At 47.6% G+C, this 24557-nt stretch overlaps 1 protein-coding gene and 1 pseudogene across 1 annotated transcript; both read left to right on the top strand.

Annotated features, from left to right (window-relative positions):
• The first annotated feature begins 981 nt into the window (after positions 1-981).
• Positions 982-4255, top strand: LOC132085167 (serine/threonine-protein kinase PAK 1-like). The gene is made up of 3 exons (XM_059490540.1): positions 982-1115; positions 2449-2586; positions 3961-4255. Exons 1-3 carry the CDS (start codon positions 993-995, stop codon positions 4051-4053), a joined length of 354 nt encoding a protein of 117 aa, XP_059346523.1. The 5' UTR covers positions 982-992; the 3' UTR covers positions 4054-4255.
• A 16695-nt stretch (positions 4256-20950) lies between these two features.
• Positions 20951-24557, top strand: part of LOC132085208 (zinc finger protein 850-like) — a 418453-nt pseudogene continuing 414846 nt past the window's right edge.

Genomic DNA, 24557 nt, shown 5'->3' on the forward strand with positions numbered 1-24557 from the left:
TCCTTGCCTGTAAAAGCAAAGGTGCTGGTGGCAGGATTTGAAACAAACAGCAAAGAAAGAAGAGAGAGACTCGTTTCTCTCAGTGCTCAGCTAAAAAGGATAGGAGTGCAGCCAGAATGCTCTTTGCTTCTGAGCACATGCCCTGCAGCAGGAGTCATCCTGACTGGTTGGCAGGGGACAGCCTACAACAGCAGGTGCTGTTGCTCTTTCAAAAGCTGACGTGCCTTTCCTCAGAAAGGTCCTGCTCTGCAAGTGTTGGAGCAGCAAGCTCTTCCTCTCAGTGGCCATTACTGTTCTGCCATTACTCCCCATTCCCCTGGAGAGGGAATCTTTTAGATTCTTTGTTTCCTTTCTTGTGTGATGAAATCACATCACTCATTTTTGCCCTTCTGTTTCTGTTTTCTCGCTCTCGCTCAGTGCCTGCAAGGACTGAATTTTCTTCATTCAAACTATGTGATCCATCGAGACATGAAGAGTGACAACATCCTTCTCAGAACCGATGGTTCTGTCAAACTGGGTCAGTATATTCTTGGTCAGGTGCAGCGTTCCAGGGATGTGGGTGTGTGGCTGCTTGGCGTGACTGCCAGCTCCCCAAAAATGGTGCTGGTGGCAGTGCAGGGACCCCTGCTGCGAGCTGAGGGCACAGTTGCAACGTGCACAGAGGTAGAAGGAGCCACAAGCAGTCAAGAGTGGCCTTGCTCTGTGTAGGTCCCTTCCAGAGGGAGGGAGTTACAAGTCTAAAGTTTCCAAAGAACAAAAGCCACTGCTAGAGGCAGTGTAAAACATGGGGGGATTTTCAAAGTCGCCAATGCCAGGAGATTCAACAGAGCAATTTCAAACTTCTGCTGGGGAATTCTTTTGCTTGCTTTCCTAATTGCACAGAATTCAGATAAAACCAGTATTTTGTTTTCTCCTCAGCTGATTTTGGCCTCGCTACTCAGCTCACCCCTGAGCAGAGCAGACGGTGCTCGCTAACCGGGACTCCTTGGTGGATGGCGCCTGAAGTGGTGACAGGTCAACCATATGGCCCCAAAGTGGACATATGGTCTTTTGGAATTGTGGGAATTGAAATGATAGAACAAGAACCTCCTTACTTGGGCGAAAGTTCTGGCACGGTAAGGAGCAAATACTCACTAATCCCACTGTCTTTCTCACCTGTCCCATGTCCTGTGTGCCACTGGACAAAATCCCATTGCCATCTGCTGGAACTACTTCCACCAAGGTCCCCTCCTACAAATGTCCCTGCAACACATCAGCATCTGCTGGACTTTTGGTTGCATCAGTGGGGGAACTCAAGCCTTACCACATGCAAACAAACTCCAAACAAACTCCATTCTCACTCAACACTTTCCTTTGGGTTAGTGGTTCCAGTTCTTTTGTCTGTGTAGATGGCCTTAATAACAGGAAAAAAGCATCTTAAAAGTGTTGTTATCTTTCCAGAAATGAAGGAAGGAAACCCAAAACCAACAAAGTTTCTAAAACCGTGGTCTTTAGAGAGGAACCTAACCCCATGTGCAGTTTCTTCTCACTGGAAAACATGGGCATGAGGGTGTAATGCACAGAGTCTCTTCTGCTTCTTGTGCAGTGCTGCTGAAACACTCAGTGACCGTGTTTCTCTCCTAGCCCAAGCAACATTCTGCACGTCACCAAGCCAGAGCCTGGTGATGTGGAGAGCCTGCCAAAACCTCCTGTTTGTTTCCTGGCACTTTCTGGGATGGGCCTTCCATTAATGCATTGACTTGAGCAGCCAAATGACTGGAGGGTGTCCATAGGGATGGAACCTCTCCTTCTTCTGACCTAGACAATTTTTCTTTTGCTGCAAAAATGGGAAGCTGAAATTTTCAGACTGCTGAGAGACAGAGCTGCAAGTGGCTCCTGTGTGCCCAAGCAGGCATTTTCATCCCAATACATTTGTGCAGGCATCTTAATGTGTCTGTGTTGAAGAGGAGATTGTAAATGTTTGTTTCCCTACCTGGGTATTAACTGATGGATTTTCTTTCTTTTCTTCCAATTCCCATTGTTTTCAAGAACAGCACAAAAAGCTTGATGAGTTTTGTTCTAGGGCACGTGCTCTTAAAGGACCAACAAGCACCACAGAGATGCCTTTCATGTACTAACCCTTCAAATTAGCTAGTGTAGCAAAGTCCCTCTTCCAAAAACCATCTCAAGCTGGCATGAATCCTCAGAGAAGCAAATGTCCTTTTGCTGATGTAGTTCCCACTAACTAGGTCAAGCAATGAAATCAGCTGCCAAGGCAAGATCTGCAGGATGGTGGAAAAGCTGTGGCTGCATCGGGGTTTGGGTTTTTGGTTGGTAAAGGAAAGTCATCTCTGGGTCTGTGCCAGGGCAGAAACTGCCACTGAAGAACAGAGGTTAAACAAAGGGATCTGGGAGAGCCTTAGAGATGTGAAAGAAGGAGGTGGATCCTGGTGTCTCCTTTCTCTCCAGGCTACATACCTGATAGCCACAGTAGGGACTCCACAGCTGCGGCAGCCCAAGCTCCTCTCGGCTTTGCTGCGTGACTTCCTGAGCTGCTGCCTGCAGACAGACGAGGAGCAGCGCTGGTCTGCCAAGGAGCTCCTGCAGGTAAAATGTGAAGAGGCTGCAGGTGAAACAGGCTCTGAGGGATGGGCTCCTCCTCCACTCAAGCCCAAGGCAGCAGATGAGTCCCCTTCCTCCTCACCTCCACTCTTGCTGCTCTTCAAATGAAAATGGTGAGGAATCCTAGACTGGGCTGGGCTGGCAGGGCCCTGTAAATGTCCTCTGGTGCAAGTGTCCTACAGTGAGCAGGGACATCTTTAAAGAGATCGGGTTGCTCAGAGCCCTTTGCCACCGGAGCCGGAATGGTTGCAGGGATGGGGCACCTACAAGCTCTTGGGGCAAGCTGTGCCAGGGTGGCACCATGCTCCGAGTAAACAAGTTCTTCCTTAGACCTAGTCTGATTAGACGCCCTTAGTGTTTAAAAATATTTGTCCATATCCTATTGTAACTGGCCCTGTTGAAAAAGATGTCCCCCACTTTCTTCAAAGCCACTCTGAAGTCTTGGAAAGTGGCAATAAAGTCTCCCTGGGGCCTGTCCTTCACAAAACTGAATAACTCCAGCTCCCTCTGCATTTCCTGTGAGGAGAGGTGCTCTGTCCTCTGACTGTGTCTGTTGCCCTCTTTTGTGATTTGGTGGAGTGTTCAGTTTTATCTAATGGCAAAAGAATTGAAGTAGAGCAATGCAGGGTACAGAGACATGAAATGGTGGTGGAGGAACCCAAGGAAGCCAGTCCCAGCCGAGGGGTCAGAGATTTGGCTGTGGGCAGAAGGGGCTGTGGGGGGCTCACTGTGAGCCTCTGAGGGGCCCTGGTTTGTGCCCCCCAGCCCACCCTCAGAGGTTTCTGCCATGCAAACAGGGACAGCTGGGAGGGACTTGTCCCAGCCCCATCTGCTGCCTGGCACGCTCAAGCAGACGGGAACTGTGCCAGGGTTACTGCCGGGTTGTGTGGCAGAGAGGGAACTGCAGGGCCCAGTGCCACTTGGGCTGGCCCTGCTGGGAAGGAAGGTGCCATCCAGCACACGAGGGGCAGGGCATGGAAAGGCAGACACTGCTTTCTGTCCCTGTGGGAATCAGCACAGTGCCTGTCTTTCAAAGGCAGGGACCTATGTGAGTCATTGGAGTTTCCTGAAAGGAAGAAAACCCAGGGACAGAAAGCGCCATTTCTAGAGCACTTGCAGGGCAAAAATCCCAGCATGATGAAGACATCACAATAAACAGATGAGTGGGATTCTGGGCCAGGTTTGCCTGTGATGGCAAGGTCTTGCACATTGGGGATGACTGGGGAGCAGATGGTCCCATTGCTCCTCTTTCTGGGTCTTTCCAGGAACTTGATGTATCCTGATTGAGTCCCTGAAGCAATGAGCTTGGAAAGTAATGGTTCACTGTTCTTTGTTGTATTTTTTTTTTCCGGTGGACAGCATCCATTTGTAACTTCAGCCAAGCCACCATTCATCCTGGCACAAGTCATCAACTCAGTGAAGAAGACGAATAATCCTAACCCTAAACTCTAAACCTAAAACCTAACCCTAACCTTAAATGCTAACCCAAACCCTAACCCTATCCCTATCTCTATCCCTTACCCTTTCCCTTACCCTTTCCCTAACCCCAATCCTAAGCCTAAGCCAAAACCTAAACCTAAACCCAAACCTGAACCTAAATCTAAGCCTAAGCCTAAGCCTAAGCCTAAACCTAAGCCTAAACCTAAGCCTAAGCCTAAGCCTAACCCTAACCCTAGGAGACGAGAACATAGCAATCATGTCAAGATGTTATCTCTGTTACCAATTTAGAGTTGGAGTGTAGAGTAGGGTTGCTAAAGAGATTTGTAGCATAGAATTATAGATTAGAGTTGTAATTAATAAAGTTTCTGAAACATCAACTCACTTGGAAGATTCACCTCCTTCTGACCCCTTCAGAAAATTCAACATTTTTTTCTGAATTACCAATTGTTTTTTATTGGTACTAAGTCACACATATGGCTTTTTTTGTATGGTTTCATAAGTGAGGAGGCCTCTTCTTCATTCATCCTCTCCAGACCGCACTGCCTTTGGAATATGACCCACTGGCTGGTTATGGCGCAGCTGTGGTATTTCTAGTTGAGGCAGAAAGGGCAATGGGATTTGAAGGCAAAACCAAAGGAAGAATGAGGCAGCCCAAACACCCTGTGCAGATGCAGGCCTTCAGCTGTGACTGGAGAGCAATGGGGTTCCTGCCACTTGGATTTGTATCCCTAAATGCAATAATCTCTTTGGCTGGAGGAGAGCCTTGCTCAAGTGAGAAAGCAGAAAGATCAGAGAGGGTGCTCGGGAAGGTCTCCTGTGGCGCAGAGCTGTCAGCGCCTGTGAGGTGAGAGCGGGCCCGGCCTTGGCCGGGCTGGAGCCCCAGCAGAGCCCCAGCAGAGGCCGGAGCAGCCTGAGCCCCAGCAGAGGCAGGCTGGAAGGAGGCCCTTGGAGCTGCAAGAGGCAGCAGCCGGGCCCTGGGTGCCTCTTCCTGGGAGCGGACGAATCCTCCGCTCTCAGAGCCCAGGTGGCAGCTGGCTGCTGCCGAGGGGAAGCGCAGCCGTGCTGGGCACAGCCCGGCCTGGAGGCCATGGCCGTCTGGAGTGTGCCCAGGAGCAGAGAAAGGCCAAGGTCAGCCGCGGGTCGCTGGGCTGGCTGAGGATTCCTCCTCTTCTGCCGGCTGCCCTGCAACTCCTGGCAAAGGCCAGAAGTGTGTGCAGCACTCTGGGCACCGGGGCAGGGAGCCGGGCTGCTCGGCAGGCTGGAGCACAGGGCAGCTCCTTCAGGCCTGGCATTCATGCCAGGGGAAGCGAGGCCAGCGTGAGGCAGGGACAGCTTGGCAGGGCCCATCTGCAGGAGCCAGCGCCTCACGCAGCTCTGGGAGGAAGCGCCTGCAACCCTGCAGTTCTGCAGTGAGCCAGAGCAAAGGTGTGAGATGCAGAGTGTTTGGCAGAAATATTCAGGCCCACCAGGCCGGCCTGCTTTGTGCTCTGTGGTGCACAGCAAGCGCTGTGCAATGCAGCTCTGAGCTGCTGGGAGAGAGGCAGTCGGGCATGTGCCTGAGGTGAATCAAGGGCTTAGCTGAAAATGTAATGAGGATAATTGAAAAGCACAGATGAGTCGAGGGGCCAGCTGGGAATAGAATTGGGATAGTAGGAGATTCCATATTTTAGTTAAGATTTTAAAATGAGGTAAGAAGCTAAGTTAGTAATACAGCTAGCAGAAATCATGTGCCTTAGTTAAAGAGTACCAAATATATTAGGAACATAAAGCTAGGAGTGACAGGGACAGAGGCGCAGGGCAGGGACACCGTGGGACAGCCTGGGCTGCACAGGGAACAGGGATGGGCAGCAGCTGCAAGACAGCCCTGCCAGAGCCAACATGGGCAGCACTTTGGCCATGGCTCCTGGCCCAGGGCCTGCGGCCATGAGGGGACAAGTGACCCTTGCAGGCCTGGGGCCTCATTGCCTCCTCGTCCCTGCTCAGCAGCCTGGCAGGGGCCGACATGCCAAAACTAAGCTCACAGATGTTGCAAAAGCAGGGGAAAAGTCAAGGAGGAAGACACAACTTAGGGAGCAAGATATGAGGGACATGGCATGGACACTTTAGAAAACAACCAAAAAAAGAAAAAAAATCTTTCCCAAAGTCAAAGCCATCAAAAGGCATGGCATGCCATCAAGGGCAGGGACATGCACCAAAGATTCCTCTATTGGTCCCCATTGAAATCGCAAGATTCCTTTTACCTTCCCAAAGGGATATTTCATTTCCTTTCGGGAAGGTAAAAGGAATCTTCGAATCCCAAAAGAAAGGCTTACAAACACTCTGGAAAGGAGATAGGTTCAAATGAAATGCAATTGAGAAAAGCAGAAAATCGGGAATTTTAGTGTCTTCAAAAAATATGCTGTGAAGAAATCAGCTGCATTGCAAAGGACCAAAACATGCCAAAACTAAGTTCACAGCTGTTGGAAAAGCAGAGGAAAAAGTCAAGGAGGAAGACAACTTAGGGGGCAAGATATGAGGGACATGGCATGGACACTTTAGAAAACAACCAAAAAAAGAAAAAAAATCTTTCCCAAAGTCAAAGCCATCAAAAGGCATGGCATGCCATCAAGGGCAGGGACATGCACCAAAGATTCCTCTATTGGTCCCCATTGAAATCGCAAGATTCCTTTTACCTTCCCAAAGGGATATTTCATTTCCTTTCGGGAAGGTAAAAGGAATCTTCGAATCCCAAAAGAAAGGCTTACAAACACTCTGGAAAGGAGATAGGTTCAAATGAAATGCAATTGAGAAAAGCAGAAAATCGGGAATTTTAGTGTCTTCAAAAAATATGCTGTGAAGAAATCAGCTGCATTGCAAAGGACCAAAACATGCCAAAACTAAGTTCACAGCTGTTGGAAAAGCAGAGGAAAAAGTCAAGGAGGAAGACAACTTAGGGGGCAAGATATGAGGGACATGGCATGGACACTTTAGAAAACAACCAAAAAAAGAAAAAAAATCTTTCCCAAAGTCAAAGCCATCAAAAGGCATGGCATGCCATCAAGGGCAGGGACATGCACCAAAGATTCCTCTATTGGTCCCCATTGAAATCGCAAGATTCCTTTTACCTTCCCAAAGGGATATTTCATTTCCTTTCGGGAAGGTAAAAGGAATCTTCGAATCCCAAAAGAAAGGCTTACAAACACTCTGGAAAGGAGATAGGTTCAAATGAAATGCAATTGAGAAAAGCAGAAAATCGGGAATTTTAGTGTCTTCAAAAAATATGCTGTGAAGAAATCAGCTGCATTGCAAAGGACCAAAACATGCCAAAACTAAGTTCACAGCTGTTGGAAAAGCAGAGGAAAAAGTCAAGGAGGAAGACAACTTAGGGGGCAAGATATGAGGGACATGGCATGGACACTTCAGAAAACAAACAAAAAAAGAAAAAAATATTTGCAAAAATCAAAGCCATCAATTGCAGGCAGGCCATACGCCAGCAAGTGCAGGCACATGCAGCAAAGCTTGCTAAAATTGATCCCTACTGAAGGCCAAAACAGAAAAGAAGGACCTACAAACATGCTGGAATGGAGACACCATCAAAGGAAGTGCAATTGGAGGAGAGAAAAAGAAAATTTGGGAAATTTAGTGACTCTAAGAAAATGGCCCAGGATTATATCAGGTGCAGTGCAAAGGACCAAAACATGCCAAAACTAAGCTCACAGATGTTGCAAAAGCAGGGGATAAATGTCAAGAATGATGACACAACTTAGGGAGCAATATATGAGGGACATGGCATGGACACTTCAGAAAACAACCAAAAAAAAGAAAAAATCTTTCCCAAAGTCAAAGCCATCAAAAGGCATGGCATGCCATCAAGGGCAGGGACATGCACCAAAGATTCCTCTATTGGTCCCCATTGAAATCGCAAGACTCCTTTTCCCTTTCCGAAAGGAAATTTCGGGAAGGGAAAAGTAATCTTGCGAATCCCAAAAGAAAGGCTTACAAACACTTGGAAAGGAGATAGGTTCAAATGAAATGCAATATAAAAAAGCAGAAAATCGGGAATTTTAGTGTGTTCAAAAAATATGCTGTGAGGAAATCAGCTGCATTGCAAAGGACCAAAACATGCCAAAACTAAGCTCACAGATGTTGCAAAAGCAGGGGAAAAAGTCAAGAAGGAAGACACAACTTAGGGGGCAAGATGTGAGGGACATGGCATGGACACTTCAGAAAACAACCAAAACAAGATAAAAATCTTTCCCAAAGTCAAAGCCATCAAAAGGCATGGCATGCCATCAAGGGGAGGGACATGCACCAAAGATTCCTCTATTGGTCCCCATTGAAATCACAAGATTCCTTTTCCCCGCATCCTTGGCTTTGCCATTCCAGTATCCACCATCTGCATCCTGTACACCATGATGCTCTTCAAGCTGAGGAACATGCACCTGAACTCCAATGCCAGAGCCCTGGACAAAGCCAAGAAGAAAGTCACCATCATGGTCTTGATAGTCCTGGCTGTGTTCCTCTTCGGTTGGACCCCCTTCCACCTGGCCACCATTGTGGCTTTGACCACTGACTTACCCCAGACCTCCATGGGATATTTCCGTTTAATCAAAGCAGCTGTTATCTCAGAAAGAGGATGATGCTTAATTTATAATAAAAGTTCTGCCAGAAACATTATTCCTTTTTTTCCCCCAACCATTCACTAAAAGCCCTCAGTCACTTAAGAACTTTTTAAATAATTTCTAGTATTCACTACATGGCCAATTACTAAAGGAGCTCTGACCCTGCAGGGCAGTTAATGACCATTTCTGACATATTTCTTACATGTATTTTTTTTTCCCAACATTTTCTTCATCAGCAGCTAACCAGGTACCTTGCCCTTTTTATCTCCTGTTTAATCCATTTACTCTCATCCTCCATGGCACAGCACATGAGGTTTCCACAGAACCAGCCTGCACCAGTGTTGTAATGCGTTTTTAAGTTTCTCTTATGTTCGCCCATTTTATGTATTGTTTCCCCCTTTGTACCTTGTATGATGGTTCTTCCCTCCCCAGTTTTTCCGCCAGAGCTCTCCTTGCAGTTATGTTACTATGGTTACCCCTGCCCCCCTTAGCTGTCAATCGCTCAAGCTATGTAACTTCTCCTCCCCTATTGTACCATATAAGTAAGTTTTTCCTCCTCCCTGGGCCCAGTCAATCACCCCCCACTCCTCCCAGTGTTCGAGAACTTTCTTCTCTTTGGGGGTTGTGGTTGGCTGGGGTCCCGGGGCTCCTCCTTAACTTTATGTTTATTGGATATGTTTGTTTGTCAGTTATGTTATGCACCTCCCTATATGTTCTCCTATTGGCTAGCTGGGTTTCCCTCCCTTCTCCACCCCTTACCTTTAAAACCTTGCCTCTCCTCTTGTTCCTGGCCATTTGCTGGTCATTGCCCTCCCTCTGTTGGTACCTGCCATCCTTCAATAAACCGACTTCAACCCCCAGCAAGTGGTCGCTCCCTTTCCTCGTCTCGTCCAGCGTGTATAATCCAGTCCGCGATCCAGCCCAGCCCGAGGCCACGACGCCAAGGGGGGCTGGCCTCAGATGCAGCAGGGGCGTCGGCCGTTTTCCCTCTAGCTAGCCGGACTTTGGGCCACATATGCCCTCGTGCACACCAGCCACTATTTCACAACTCACCCATAAAATCCAAATCTTTGACACTTCCACCTCTTCATCTTCCCATCCAGGGAGGGCAGTCAAGGTCAGCCAGATGCAAACGAGTGTTTGAAGCTGAGGTGTGATGAGGCACTGATTGCTTGATGAGCACGGGAGGAGGAAAGGTCTTGGCTGTGCCTTGGTTCTTAAATCATCCTCAGTTGTGCAGGAAAATTAAGGACAGAGCAGTGATGCTCCTCTGACCAGCTTCCCCATGGCATTGTTCCTGTCACGAAGTCAAAGACAGGCAGGTCACACATGTTCTCTTTCTCTGACTCCTGCTGGGATGACAACATTGAAAAATAGAAAAAAAATTATAATTATCAGGGGTTTTCATAGTGTGACCTCAGGATTCCCAACGCTCTTGCAGAGGGGGAATGTTCATCAGGCAAAGGATATGAGAAGGAGCTTCAAATTGTTCAAAATCCCAGTAAAAATATTTTTTCCTATGGAAACCTTTACCAAAGCTGGTCACACTTCAGGCCCTTTGTGCCCCCATTTCCTGATGTGCATCTCCCAGTGGGGTCTTCCCACTGCTCCAGGGACCCCACACAAACCTTACAGCCCCCCACAAACACACCCCCAGGAGCTGCACCCTTCCCTCCAAACCTGGGAACCTGCAACAGCCACCTCTGTGCTGAGCTGAGCCTGGTTCTCCCCAAAAGAAGGTGCTCAGTTTATCCTTGGAAAGACTGACAACAGCATTCTTGTCTTCTTCAAAAGAGCCATTATTTCACAGCTGTAATCTCTACACTGAGACTTTATTCCCTTAAAGTGTCCAAGTACACAGGCAGCATCACGGAAGGCACTGAAGCGAGTCAAGTTTAACCCCAAAGAGCTCTCAGCTCCCTGTGAAAGCTCAGACAAGCAGCAGAGAAAGAATGAATGCTCCTGTAATGGCATCTAACAGCCACAGGGCAAGGGAGAAGTTGGGTTTAGAGAATGAAGAAAAAGCACTAAGTAATAAAAGGTGAGAAAAATCCATCACTCGAACAGGTCAATGAAGGTAAACCACTTGAAGAGACAGGTTTAAGATGGAGAGAAAAACGCCACAATTAATAGTGTTCATGACACCCAGAGGCAAAACAAGCCCAGGGGATCAGGAAATAGGTAAGCCTGTGCTCCAAGGAACAGCAGAAATGAAGTGAGAACTCTGGAGGGAACAAAAGAAAGAGGCACTGAAGAAAGGAAGAAGTGCCTCCACACAAGGTGTTTGTTTTGGTTTTTTTAAATCAAGAGTCTCTTATATGATGTGGTAGAAATACAGAAAAATAAAGGTCAGGAGAAGCATGGTTGATTGGGAACATTCCTGCATAGCAGACAAGATGTGTCCTTGTGCAAATTATTCCATGCCACACTCACATATTTAATTATTTCTTTTCCTCTTCCTGGGGAAGCAGAGTTGCTTTATTTACTCCAAGTAATATTTACTCCCTCCTCCCTGGCAAAGAACAAGCTCCCATCTTGGCAAGGGCTCGCTGGTTTACTTAATGCTCATCACAGCCATGCTGAGGAGAGTGGAGCAGGTTAATTTATCACTTGTTACAATGATTAACTTGCCCAGCTGCCAGGTCCAAGAGCCCCAGAGTGCCTCGGGTTATACAGGATCACAGAAGGAAAAGCTCCATTGCATTAAGCTGCTGCCACACTGGCCCTCTCTGCCTGTCAAATACACTCAGATACTCTTGCACTGCCCTCTGAAAATCCCCCATAAAATACAAGTGAAAATCCCTCATCACCTGTGGGAAAGCACAGCTGGGTTCTGCTCAGGGCATTTCAAACTATGTGGGGTATTTGTGAGCTCCCCTTGCAAAGGCAGCATCTCAGGAAAACCAGAAGTTTCTTTCCATGGACTCACCATACTCAGGACACTTCCCCTAGACCAGATTGCTCCAAGCCCCATGCAACTTGGCCTTGAACACTTCCAAAGGTGACACAACCACAGCTTCTCTGGAACCTGTTTTGCTCCTCCCAGATCTAAAATCATACCCCAGCTTAGCAGCCTCAGACACAGATTTCTATTAAATATCTACATTTTTCTAGGAAAGAAATATGACAAACCTTGTTTGCATCCAACTTTGCAAAATCAACACAAGCTCTTCAGAAAGGGCTGCTGCCCACTTTTCTTATTTTTCCCCATTTGGTGGAACATTTTCATTCTGTTGTTGTTTGGAGCAATATTTTAATATATATGGCTGAGCTGCTTAAAATAGTACAGCAAGATACTTGTGTGAGGGGTGGAAAACTGAGCTATCTCACATCCAGTGTTTCTGTTGTTGGAAGTTTTAAATCCCACCTCTCTGGTGGGATGAAATAGGTGCTACTAATCCAATTTCTAAAGTATCATGCATCAAGCTGACACTATTTTAAGACTTTAAAAACCCCAGCCAATTTAAACAAACCTCTGCTCCTTTCCATTTTCTCTGTTCCACAGTTTATGACAGAAGACAGGGAGAGAGATTGTTTTGGGAACAATGTTTTCAGCACTCTAAAAATAATATAAAAACTGCTCTGCCACACTCTCAGCTGTTACAGCCCCAAAAAGCACAGGCTGTCTTTGCTCTCAGAGTCACAATTGTGGTGGGATTTCTACCACACCAGAGGACAATCAATTTTTTGTTTTCTCCTGGAAATAACTACAGCACTTCTGGGTAGCAAGGCAAACATGAGCCTCTTTTAATGGCCCTTGAAACTGGCCATGTGAAATGAGGGACACAAAGCCAACGGCCAGCTGAACCTGTGATCTCTGAATGTCTTCACAATCTTCCCAGGAAGATGAATGGCAATCACTGTTCTGCCAGGGAAACTGCATCTGCTGGGAATGGGGTGTAGAAAATGTGCTTTCTGCTCCTCTCAGAGCCAAAATTCCCACACATTTCTTCTAAGTCCCTCTTAGAAAAGGACCATGTTCAGCTGAGCGACAGTGAAGTAAAATGGCAATCCAGGAATAAATGTTCCTGTGCACAACATCCTCCATTCACATGGATGGTTCCTCACTGGCACACAGGAGCAAGGAAGGAACAAAAATGCATCATTGTACATCAAGTCAGATGTGTTGAGGGATGAACAGATCTCACAGGCATGCGGAAACCTCCCCTGAAAACCCAGTTCAGGGAGAGCCTGAGCTGTTTTGTGGTTCTAAGCATAAAGATGCTCAGGACCTTCCACAGATGCTCAGGATTGTGCCTGGATCTTGCTCTGGAAATGCCAGCGGCTCAGCTGAGAGCTGTGGTGATGATTTACACTGCACTGAGAGGGGCCACAGTCCTGCAAGGGTCTTTCATCAGGAGCAAACAGCAGCCTGGAGGGTGGGGAATGCTGATCTGAACCACTGCTCATCCTTCACCTTAATGTGGAGCTGCCCCCAAAGTTGCCATCTATCACTTTTTATTTTTCTCCTGTTGGGTATATTTTGGAGCAGCTGTTTTATGTGGCTTTTTATATGGTGATTCTGTGGGAAGCAGCCATTTGCCTGCTGTGATATCCTCACAACTAACACTAACTCCTTATTCCCTTTGGTTTTATTTGGGATTTTTATTTGTTTGGTTGGTTGGTTTGCATGGGTTTGTTTATTTGGGTTTTTGTCTGTTTTGGTTTGAGCTTTTTATTTGCTTTTTATAAATGACTGGTTAATTTGGCATAGTCAAACTCAAGAAAATGTAAACCAGGCTTGACTTTCCAGAAATTACTTTTGGCTGGGTTTAGCTGCACCCCCAAGCTCAGGATCACCAGTATATTTGCAGGTTTTGCTCTGCATCATCAGCCCACCCAGACTCTGCTTGGTGTTTCACAAATGGAGAACACAGTGGACATTGTGCCAAGCTTCCTTTCAAACAGAAAACCCGTCAGCATGACAGAAAAGAAGAAAAAAATTAAATTCACCAGTTAGAGCAAGTGTTCCACCATCTTTCCCTCCACTGTTATTAATTTTGTACATTTAGAGGCAAATCTGGGTCTAAAGCTTCCATCTCTCAGTTCCTGATGCTATTTGCTACCCTTCAGCCTTGACATCCCCTGATCTGACTGACTGCTGTCCAAGTGGCACTGGGGATGCTCAGCCTGAAAAGAGGAGACATTGGGAGGCCCCACTGTGGCTGTGCAGGACTGGGAGGGTCCCACAGGAAAGAAGGGGACAGAGTGTTCAACAGGGCCTGTGGTGACAGGACAAGGGGGATGGCTTTCAGCTGCCGATTGATTGGAGCTGGATCTAAGGAAGCTGCTGTTTTACACTGAGGACAGTGAGGCACTGGCCCAGGCTGGGCACAGAGGCTGTGCATGCCCCATCCTTGGGAACAGGGCTCCCCCAAGGTGTGGGGGAAGATTGCTCAGCTTGGAACAAGATGATCTTCAGGGTCCGTTTCAAGCCCAACCATTCAGGGATCCCCAGTGACCACTTCTGTTGACCCTGGAATCTTGGGATCTCTGTGATGTCACTTCCCACGTTCCAACTGGAACTGCCACCCCCCAGCACAGAGAACAACTCAACCACTGGCCCTTGTGTCAGCCTACCGTTCGGTGCGCTCCTGCTCACCCTCGTCACCGTTCTTGCCGCCCTTCTTGTCACCTGCCCTCTGCTACTCCCATCAGTGCTGAGAGCTCCCTAGTGCCTGGATTTTGGCATCCATCACTTCAGGATGCTCACGTTTATCCTTTGTCTCATTTGTCAGCTGAGGGAGGTATGGTGCCTTTCCATGGAGGTGGACACCTCCAGCCACCCGAGTGGGCTGCAGCTCTGTGGGGATGGTGTGGGACAGGGACCCCACTCTGAGGTTTTGCCACCTCTGCAGGCTGTCATGGACAGAGAGGAAGAGATGGAGGTGGATGTCCAGACTCCTACAGGGGAGGACGTGGAAATGGAGGAAGAAGAGACTGAAGAGGAAGAGATGGAGGTGGATATGGATATGGAAGAAGAGATGGAGGTGGATGTGGAAGAGGAAATGGAAGTGGATGTTTATGAGGAAGAGGAGGAGATGGAAGTGGAAATGGAAGAATACATTGAGGACATGGACATTGATATAAAAGATGAGGAAGAGGAGATGCTTTTGGGATGAAGACCAATGCCAGCAGCAGGACAGGCACGTGATCCCCACAGGCAGAGTGGGTCCCCTGCTGCCAGACTGGAGCTAGGCTGGTCCCTGTACAGAGACACGGCACCTCACGAACTGGAGTCTGGTGGCCACACGCTGCCTGTCCTGTGCTCACTTTGGGCCACTCAAGCTCCATCCCACAGCCAGCCAGGCTCAGCTCTGGTAGCAGAGTCCTGCTTTGCCCACATGTGCCAACCTAGGGACACATGGAAGAGCCCTCTGTGCCTGACTGCAGTGACCACAGCACCTGCTTCTCTTCCAGCACTGATGAACATTCCGGACAGAGATGCCACCCTTTTGTACATATGTTCTACAGTTTTTTGTCTTTAGGAATAGGATTTAGGACTTAAGACTTGTAGAATTTTTTTATCTTCTACAAATTTCATATATTTTAGCTAGATAGGTTCTAATGTATATACGTTCTACGGATTGTTGTTGTTACAAATGTTCTTACATTGTTAAAGTGTTCTGTATTGTTGTTGATGTTCTTCTGTAATAAACAATTTTTTTTTTTCACACCCCCGTTCTCTTACCATTTGCATTGGGCCCAGGCAGCATTTGCAAAGTTGTGGTTTCCACTTGCTCCAGGTTCTCAGGGCTGGAGGTCCCTGGGGGAGCTGGCACAGCCACCCCAGGAGTGGGGGCACCTGTGCACAGAGGGGTCCCACTGACAGAGGTCACCCCCTCCCTGCAGTTTCTCTGGACACACCTGGTAGCTGCAGGGGCAAATCCCAACGTGCCCTGTCCCATGGGATCCCATGTTGGAGCAGGGCTGAGCCCGCCTGCTCCTGCAGAGCCTCAGCCATGGCTCTGCCCTTGGGAGCCCAGGGCTAAGGAGGGTGCGCTGGGCTGTGGGGAACCCCTGTTCCTGAGCACCCTGAGGGGCTGGACCTAAATCAGACAAACTCTGTGTTCTGAGGCTGGCCAGGCACTAACCACTGCCAGGTCCCCAACCTGGATGTCAAACTGCTCTAATATTGAAAAGTTAAATTTATTTGGCTTTGTATACAAGATTATTCTCTCTCAAAAGGATTGGAATCCATCTAATTGCATTTCCAAGCACTAAACTCAGACCAGCCACAAAGAGCACAAGAGACAAGAAAAGAAATAGAGATTTCTAAAGAGATGGAAATTGAATGCTGAGATTTTTCCAATTATAGAAAGTTTCATAAATTATTACCTGCCAGCTCCTTGCCTTCACTTGTGTGGCCACCACTGAATACATTGACCGAAAATGTTTGTCCTACTGAAAAGTGGAACTAGAAGTAGAAAAAGGCTCAGATATCTGAATTAAAAGACAACATAATGAAAAGAGCTGCCTTATAATAGCAAGATATGATAGACAGCAGAATGGCTGAAGCCAGCAGAGATAAGTCCATGAACTATTCATGCTACAAAGATTTCTGACAAAACCTCCAATAACCCAAATACAACGTTTTGTCTGGAAGAGCTGATAGGAACCCTGTGCATTTAATTCAGTCATTGGCAGCAAATAGAGATCAGCTTGAAGCTCCTTTGGTCCACTACTACTTATTTTTTTTCACCCAAAAAATGGAATTACATCTACTCTTTGGGAAGAAATTACTGCTTTGAGTGGTTCAATGCAAAGAGTTTCTTCCCATACCCATTCATAATCAGTCACCAAGAGAAATATTTTCTAAAAAGATATCTTCAAAATTTTGGAGTGACTTTCAACATAAATAACTGGGTTATTTTGCTCAGAATGATAAGGGAATTGAATTGGGCTCCCTCATCTTAAAAAGAAGTGTTTCTTCCTGGTTCTTCACAAAGAGGAACAAAACACTTTGTGGCAGCAGACTGAAGGGAGGAAGAGGTTTCTTTCCCCCTGAGCTGCATAATAGGACACAATTTTTTTGCCAAGAGGCAACAAAACCCAGCCGATTTCCAGTTCTTTTAGTGTAAGGGAAAAGCCCTGAGGATCACAGCTGTGGGAGATACAGAGTGGCAGGAGAAGGGGATCTGTTGGGGGGTTTTGGGGTGGGGGACAGATTAAAGAAATACTCAAGCAAAACCTGTGAGAGGTCAAGACTCCATCCCTCAGAGGAGAAACTCGATTTGACCCACATGCCATTCAAATCCAACCAACATTGAGGCATTTCCCCAAGCTCTGCTGAGCCATCAGGTACAACCCAAATCACTCTGTGGGACCAGAGCCGCAGATCCCAGGCATGGGACAGGGATGCTCCCCTGGGAAGTGACCTCCATTGCCCGTGGGACTCACAAAATCTGCTTCTAAAGACCCCAACATCCAAAAAACTCCACATTAAAAGCCTTTAATTTGGGGTTTCACTTCTCCACCTGTCTGCTGTCACTAGGCAGCTGCTCCTCTTCAACACCCTTCTGATGAGTATAAATTTTCTCCTGATTCCCAGCCTAAACGGGAAGTTATTTCCATTCATTTTTCTGCAACTACTGGGAGCTTGTACCTGCTTTGCTCTTTCTCTCCTGGTGTGCACATAAAATGCCAAAGGCAAGAGCATTTCCTTGCTTAAATCATGTCATTTGTCCTTATTATTTCTTTCCCATAAAATTGCATGGATTTGGTGCTGGCTCAACACTCAGATATTGACAGCACAAAGTCCAGTTCTTACAGTGACCTCTCCAAGTTTTGGACCAAGCCTGCAAAGAAGGAAATACAGCAAAGAAATTCCAAACAGGGACCCTAATAAAGGTAATAAAATGCCACCTGTGTTTGCTGCGGGGAAGAATAGTGCTGCTTATTAAATCATTACAAACAATTAAAGCAGCAGAGGGGAGGAAGACAGCGCTATCATTTCCAGCTCCCCAGCCCTCTGCCACTGGCAGGAATTTCATAAAGCACAAATCTCCCCGCAGAAATCCCTCAGCAATTGGTTTGCTGCTCGTGAACACAGCAGGCACACACCCTGGTTTTCCTGACCAGAAAAGGAGAATTTGCCTCGATGTCTTTCCCTCGATGTTTTGTGATGTCAAATCCCCCTCCCTGCCCTGAAGTGACATGTTTCTGTAGGGTGACAGCCCTCTGGAAAGGCACAGAGAGCTTTGTGTCAGTGTAAGGGATCCCCACAAGGGCAGATCCCTAATTCAGGCTCCATCCCTGCTTACATGCAGCTCCTAGCAGAAAATTCATTGCATTTCCCCAGAACAGGTAATTTCAAGCACAGAGCTCTTCTGCCTTCCACAAAAGCAGCGTGCCAGGGATTGCTTTTGAGACCAGCATCAGGAAACATAGCAACACCTAACAGCCAGGACCATCCAAACCCACTTGTCAGCTCACCCCCACATCTCCTGGACTCACTTGAATGCCCAGGAGGGTCTGAAGAGCCAACTGTTTTCTAAGAAATGGTTGTGCAATCAAAAGGTAAATGACAGGGACAATCAGCCCCACACAGGTGCCCCAGGCAGGAGAAAGAGCAGGAGGGATCCATCCCTTACTGACAGAGGTGCAGCTCAAGTGATGCTCTCTCACTGTTTGGGTTGTTTTTGTTACTTTTACATTAAAAACACATCCTCTCAGGAGACAGTCTGATTTAAATCTTCTACCTCTTTAGCTTTGTACACTCAGCCCATTACATTGAAAGATTTTACCTTAATTTCTTCTCCAGGAAAGAAGTAATTGATCTTTTATTTGTGGCACTTTAAGTTGGCATGTTGACTACAAAAATCCACTGCTCATCACATCAAAAGTTGATCCAATAGTGCCAATTACTCCAGTAATGGAGATCTTTAGAGGGATGAGTGGAAAGGAACAGGATCAAAATGGATGGGTCTTCTCAGAGGAAGAAGCAGAATCTGGGAAGACAGCACAGCTTTAAATTAGGATATCTGCTGTGCATGGCAAGACAAAACACAGCCCATTCCTCATCCTGGCTCTGGATGTGATTCAACCCACTCATCCCCAGCTCTGGAGGTGTGGTGGAGTCTGATCCTCATTCCCCTGGCAAATGACAGAGCTGAGCTGATCTCAGCCTGGAATCCCTGAGGGTTGACAGCAAGGACTCCTACCAGATGTAACTCGTGTTTGCAACAAGCACAGCATCCACTGGCAGGGAATGATTTGCTCTTCATCCTTCCCATTCTCCAGGTATTTCTCTAGGAAAATCCACTCTTTAGTGGGGACAAAGCAGTAGATATGGAAGGCTCTGTGTGCCCCAAAAAGCCACCAGCCTGTCACCCCACAGCTCTGCCACTCACAGCCACCAGCTCTGCACAGAGCAGGCAGCAAACTGGTGACTACTGGCACTGCCTGTGGTCTGAACTGGGAACTGTGGATCACCATCAAGCTGCAAGTGTTTTCTAGTGGGAAGTATTTTACCCAGTTCCATACAGATTCTGGTTCTGGGTCAGTCCCACAGCAGCTTTGGGGAGTGTTTAGGTCAACAGGATCTCCCCAGGCTGCAGCTGGAGCTTGGGGCCTCCTTCCAAACTACAGCACAGTAAAAAAGATATACTAAGGTCACAATGAAAAATCCTCTGCTGAGCCTCCTTTAGTGTCTCTCAACTCCTAATTCTGATTGAAAAATGCTATTTAGGAAGATCAGACTGATCAAAATCAGGACACCTTTGTGGATTTTTGTAAAAATGTGTTTTGAAGCTTTAAGATGAGGGATTTTCACTGAAGTCGTTAATCCTCTTACAAGTTTTTCGGCATTCTGTTGTTTTGACTTTCCACTCTTATCTCCTGCCAACTTTTACCTGCCCAGAGCCAATTGTTTTGCTGACAGCTGCCATGCCCATGTGCCATTTTCTGAGCATCACCTGCATGAAGCCTCAGGGGCTCACTAAGGAAAACTCACTCCTTCATATTCTTTGCAGAACCAGGAAAGATCTTGCTTGGAAGATCTCTTGCCCAATAGAAAAAAGAGGTTTTCATTCAAACCTACTCTATGTGCCATCACTGAGGTATTTTTGACTCAGAGAAATCTGTTTATTTTCTGTTCTTAAATCAGGAGTGAGCAGCTCCATGAGCAGTACCACAGCAGAGGAAACACAAACAGGCTGTTACTCAAACACCATATCTGAAGGGATTGTGCTCTGCTTTTCAGATGAGATTAAGAGCTCAATTACAGTAGAGAAAAAGGCTTTCATTAAATCACACATAGAACATAATAAGGACAAATTACAAAGCTCTTCAGAAGCAAATTTGTGTCAGACTGCTGGGTAAGGAGGCCCTTTAGGGGAGGCCTTGAGAGGTTTCTCCTGCCCTTCTGAAGAAATGAGTCCTGCACACCTCATCTCACCATGTTTTTGAGGAAAGCTCACAACCAGAATCCTATGGGGCATGCAGTATGCAAATCCCATGGACAGAAATATCCACTGGCCTCTGGATTTGCAGATGTGAACCTGGAGGTGAGGGACTGGATGCTTTTCCCTCCCCAGAAACCCAAGGCACTGCATGGCAGAGCTCAAAGTGGCCAGCAAAGGGTTACCCAGAATCCTGCACCTTGGAAAGGGGAAGTCCAGGTTCAGTCACAGAGTCATCACCACTTGATTTTGGTCCCTTGTTATTTTGCTCTCCTGGAATGTATTATAGTTAATTAAAGGCAGTTAGCTAATTGGATGGTAAGCAGGTGCTGGTTAAAAAAACCAAACCACTGTTCCCCTTTGAAATGCCAGACAGGAGATTAATTGAAATTCCCTTTGAAAAGATATCCCCAAACCTCCTGATCTGTTGATGAAAACAGTCAAGGAAAAGTCAAAGAGAAAAGAACAAACAATGTTTTTCAGGAGGCTTCACAACTCAGGCAACTGCACACCCCATCAAGTATTAGGATTGAGGATTTTCATTGCCACACCAGGAAACCTTTCAAAGTCTCAAAATCTTTCACTGAACAGCAGTGCCAGAATGCCCCAAAGCTGAATAACAATCCCATGAAGGCGTAATATTTCCACCAAGACCAGGATGAGATGAGTAGGAGAGGATGACTGGGGCTCTTCAAAAGCCAGACCTCAGAGCTGAGACAGGATTTAATCCCGATATTCCTCTGGTTATCCAGAAAAGGATCAAGACATGTGAGGGAGCTCAGAAAGCCAGAGTGCTCAAAAAAGCAGCATGTACAGAAGGAAGAAGAGAAAATACAGCTGGATACTTCCTAATGCTCTTCTTTGGACTGACCTGGTGCAGTGAGTCACAGAAAACTTGCTCTAAACATGGGTGGCAGAACTGAAAATGCTCACTGGTAAGTGTAGAGAAATGGCTACATGACAGAGGTCACGTAGACATTCGCTTGTTAGCCGACCAGGAGCTGCGAAAGTACCGAACACAGCTAGTTTGAGTTTTGCACCTGCAAGATAGCGTGTCCTTAGGCCTAGCTGGGTATGATAACAAGTGGACAGAGAGACGTGGGAAATAGAGACTGTAGGCCCAAAAGAATGAGGAAGAGTTGATGGTATAGTTTAACCAATAGATCGCTTGGCTTACAGAATATTCATAAGCTTATTATGTGCTGTATAAGTGTCTGATGCTCTCTTCAATAAACGGAACTTGCTTATCACTCATATTGAGTGCCCGAGTCTCCCCTCACCGACAAATGGCTCATCCCCGACAAAGGCCTCATTCTGCAACAAATGGCTGCCCGAACAGGGACCTAAAGGAAGTTTGAACTTGAGAGCCATTCTGCAACAGCTTGGAGCGTGGGAAGAGCTTCAGACGGAGCTCCGACCTGATTAGCCACCAGATGATCCACACCGGGGAATGGCCCTACAAGTGTGGGGAATGTGGGAAGGGCTTCAGCTGCAGCTCTGCCCTCGTCACCCACCAACGCATCCACACTGGGGAGAGGCCTTATGAGTGTCCCCAGTGTCCGAAGAGGTTTCAGACCAGCTCTGATCTCCTCCTGCACCAGCAGATTCACACAGAGCAGAGGCCCTCCTGCTGTCCTGACTGTGGGAAGGGCTTCAAGCACAACTTGACCCTTATCAGGCACCGGCGCATCCACATCGGGGAGAGGTCCTACGAGTGTCCCCAGTGTGGGAAGAGCTTCTCACAGCGCTCGTTCTTTACCTGACACCAAAAGAGTCATCGGTAAGGGCAGCCCTGTGAGTGCCCCAGCTGCAGGAGGAGCTTCATGCACTGCTCCAGCTTCATCCCCCATGGGAGGACCCATGTTGGTCAGAGCTCTGGCGATCCACATTCCCTGTGATCCATGTTGGGAAGACACTGGGCTGGTTATTCTTTTGTTTTGGCCCTAATTTTTGGATTCATCTTCATCCCTTTAAAACAGAGAAAATTGGGGTAAAAATCAATAAATTCATCAAGGGCATCTAAAACCTCATTTTTACTTGTGTTTCAGGGGAATCTGGGATTCAGGGAGATAACTGGGAGAATTTGGGGGTTTTAGGGTTATTTGGTGTACTTGTTTCCCTTTCTTGGCACTGAAAGAGACAAGAGGATTCAATCTGTCATCTTAATGCCACTGAAAACTACTCAATCCCACTCCAAAATTCCTCGATTCCACAGCTCTTTGGTGTGTAATGGGGTTGGAAGGGGATTGAGCAAAGTGAGCTTCAAATCAGGAGGGTTGAGATGGGGATTAGGCAGGGCAGGATGGGTGGGATGGAGTTTGGGAGGTGGAAAATGGGGGAAATATGGCTTGGGAAGGTGGCCATGATGTCCAGGAGGGGTGGGATGTGTTGAGGTTGGGAATGGGGAGGTGGGTTGGGGTCTGGAATGAGACAGCCAAAGTTTGGGGATGATGAAGGGAGGGGGAGCCCATTACTGAGTGAATTTTTTAATAATCTACATTCCTGAAGAGATTTTGAGGTATCTCACATTTCTGAGGCAGTTTTGGGGCACTCTCCAGCTCTTAGGGGCGTTCCTGAGAGCAGCTCCATGGAGCCCCATTGCCAGGGGTGGTTGCCTTGGGCATGATCTCAGAGCTGTATCCAGAGTCTGTTGCCTCGGTGCTGGAGAGCAGAGAAATGATGAACAGCCCCAGACATCTCCAGTGTGTGTTTGGGGGCAGGGAGAGTTCTGCATAGGTGGGGTGGTCACTGCCCCACCCCAGCCACTGCAGCCTCTGGCCCAGCCTCAAAGTGGCTGCCAAGCCCCTGGCACCCCGAAAACCCCACGTGAGCGAGGGACCAGAGCAGGTCAGGCTGTGACACAGATGTGACACTGAAACGTCCCACGGCTCCAGAGCTCACAGCAGCTGAGATCCAAGACTGACTGTGGATCTCTCTCTCCCTCTCTCTCTTCTCCTGACATCCTCTTCTCAAAATCTGCATAACTTGAAGTTGGACAGGTTAGAGTTTGCGAAGTCAGTGCTTTGTCAAGTGATTTACTGTAATTCAATGCTGTTTAAGATTTCCCAAGTACTTCATTCTCTTAAGTTTGTAACTAAAAGTTTGTTCTCCACCCCCCTGAGAAGTTTTTTGTTTTCTCCCCTTGGCCATGTGTCCTGCAGGCTGTGCCCCTGTGCGTGCTTGCTCCTCTGCCCTGGCCGGCTGCACTCGCCCATCTCGCTGTGCCCCAGCATTTCTCACCCAGCATCTCTGTGCCCTCCCTGGGCTCCCTGCACCCAGCGCTGCCTGCTCCTGGCACACAGAGCCAGGGCAGGAGCCCACCCTGCCAAGGGGCTCTGGAGCAGGGCGCGGGCTGCAATGGCTTCTGAGCTCAGCAGCTGCTCCTGGTTCCATGGAGACCGAGCACAGCAACGCTGCTGAGCATTGTCCCTGCTGAGGGTCACACACTGCCGGGGCACATTCCCTGCCTGCAGCATTGCTGAGCATTGTCCCTGCTGAGGGTCACACACTGCCGGGGCACATTCCCTGCCTGCAGGATTGCTGAGCATTGTCCCTGCTGAGGGTCACACACTGCCGGGGCACATTCCCTGCCTGCAGGATTGCTAAGCATTGTCCCTGCTGAGCGTCACACACTGCGGGGGCACATTCCTTGCCTGCAGGCTTCCAAGCGCTGCACTTGTGTCTCCAGCGTTGCTTTCCAACAAAAACAGGGGAATGCAAACTGGGCAGCTCATGGTATTTTAGAGTGTCTAAAACTTGCTAAGTCATTGATCTTAGAGGTGAGATGCATTTGGAATTAATGGCATGGAGAAGTAGTGTAAGATGGAAAAGGGGAGCACAGAAATAAATTGAGGAAAACATTTCACATTATTTCTTTCCATTTTCATTTCACTTCTAGAAAGCTGATTCAGTTTCCCAGGAATCTTCTCTGTAATCCTGTCTGCTCTTTTCAAAAACATTTCCTGGAGAATGAGGTCGAGCTCCTGCCACAAGATGTGCCACCAACTGCGGCTTCTCCTGGCTTTCCACACTGTGCCTGCAGCAGAACTCTTGCAGCAAAGCAGGACAAAGGTTTGGAGAACTTGACAACTTGTCCTTTCTTTTGCTGATGGACTGGGGAGTTGTGCCATTGGTGAGGTTTTCATTGTTACTGTTCCAGGCTAAGAAAACAGGAGGTGGTACCAGGAATTGTTAGGGAATACAAGCCTGGCTGTAAACTGGGGGCAGCAGCACTGCAAAACACCTCTGGGCATCTCTGTTTCCTGCTGCTGGGAAGGAGCCATGAAGCGAGTCGAGAAGTTCTGGTTTCTGTTTCTCCTGGTGGATTTTTTAGTTTAATTCCACACTGCAGAGGCAATTTTTGTGATGGCCTCTGTCAGCTTATTCTATTTCATCAGTGCCAGCAACAGGGCTGTGTATGAGCACTGCAAATGTGGCCTGTGAGGCTTTAATTCCCCTCACCTTAGAGCCTGAGGTTGGTGAGCATTCCAGTATCTGTTGATCTTTATGCCTG

The sequence above is a fragment of the Ammospiza nelsoni genome, chromosome 29, assembly GCF_027579445.1.
Source record: "Ammospiza nelsoni isolate bAmmNel1 chromosome 29, bAmmNel1.pri, whole genome shotgun sequence".
NCBI classification, from domain to species: Eukaryota; Metazoa; Chordata; class Aves; order Passeriformes; family Passerellidae; genus Ammospiza; species Ammospiza nelsoni.

Excerpts from the sequence above, each read along its gene's own strand:
- LOC132085167 (XM_059490540.1), top strand. The coding sequence starts at position 993 with ATGGCGCCTGAAGTGGTGACAGGTCAACCATATGGCCCCAAAGTGGAC. Across the intron at positions 1,116-2,448 it reads TGGGCGAAAGTTCTGGCACG|GCTACATACCTGATAGCCAC; the intron begins GTAAGGAGCAAA and ends CTTTCTCTCCAG. Across the intron at positions 2,587-3,960 it reads CTGCCAAGGAGCTCCTGCAG|CATCCATTTGTAACTTCAGC; the intron begins GTAAAATGTGAA and ends TCCGGTGGACAG.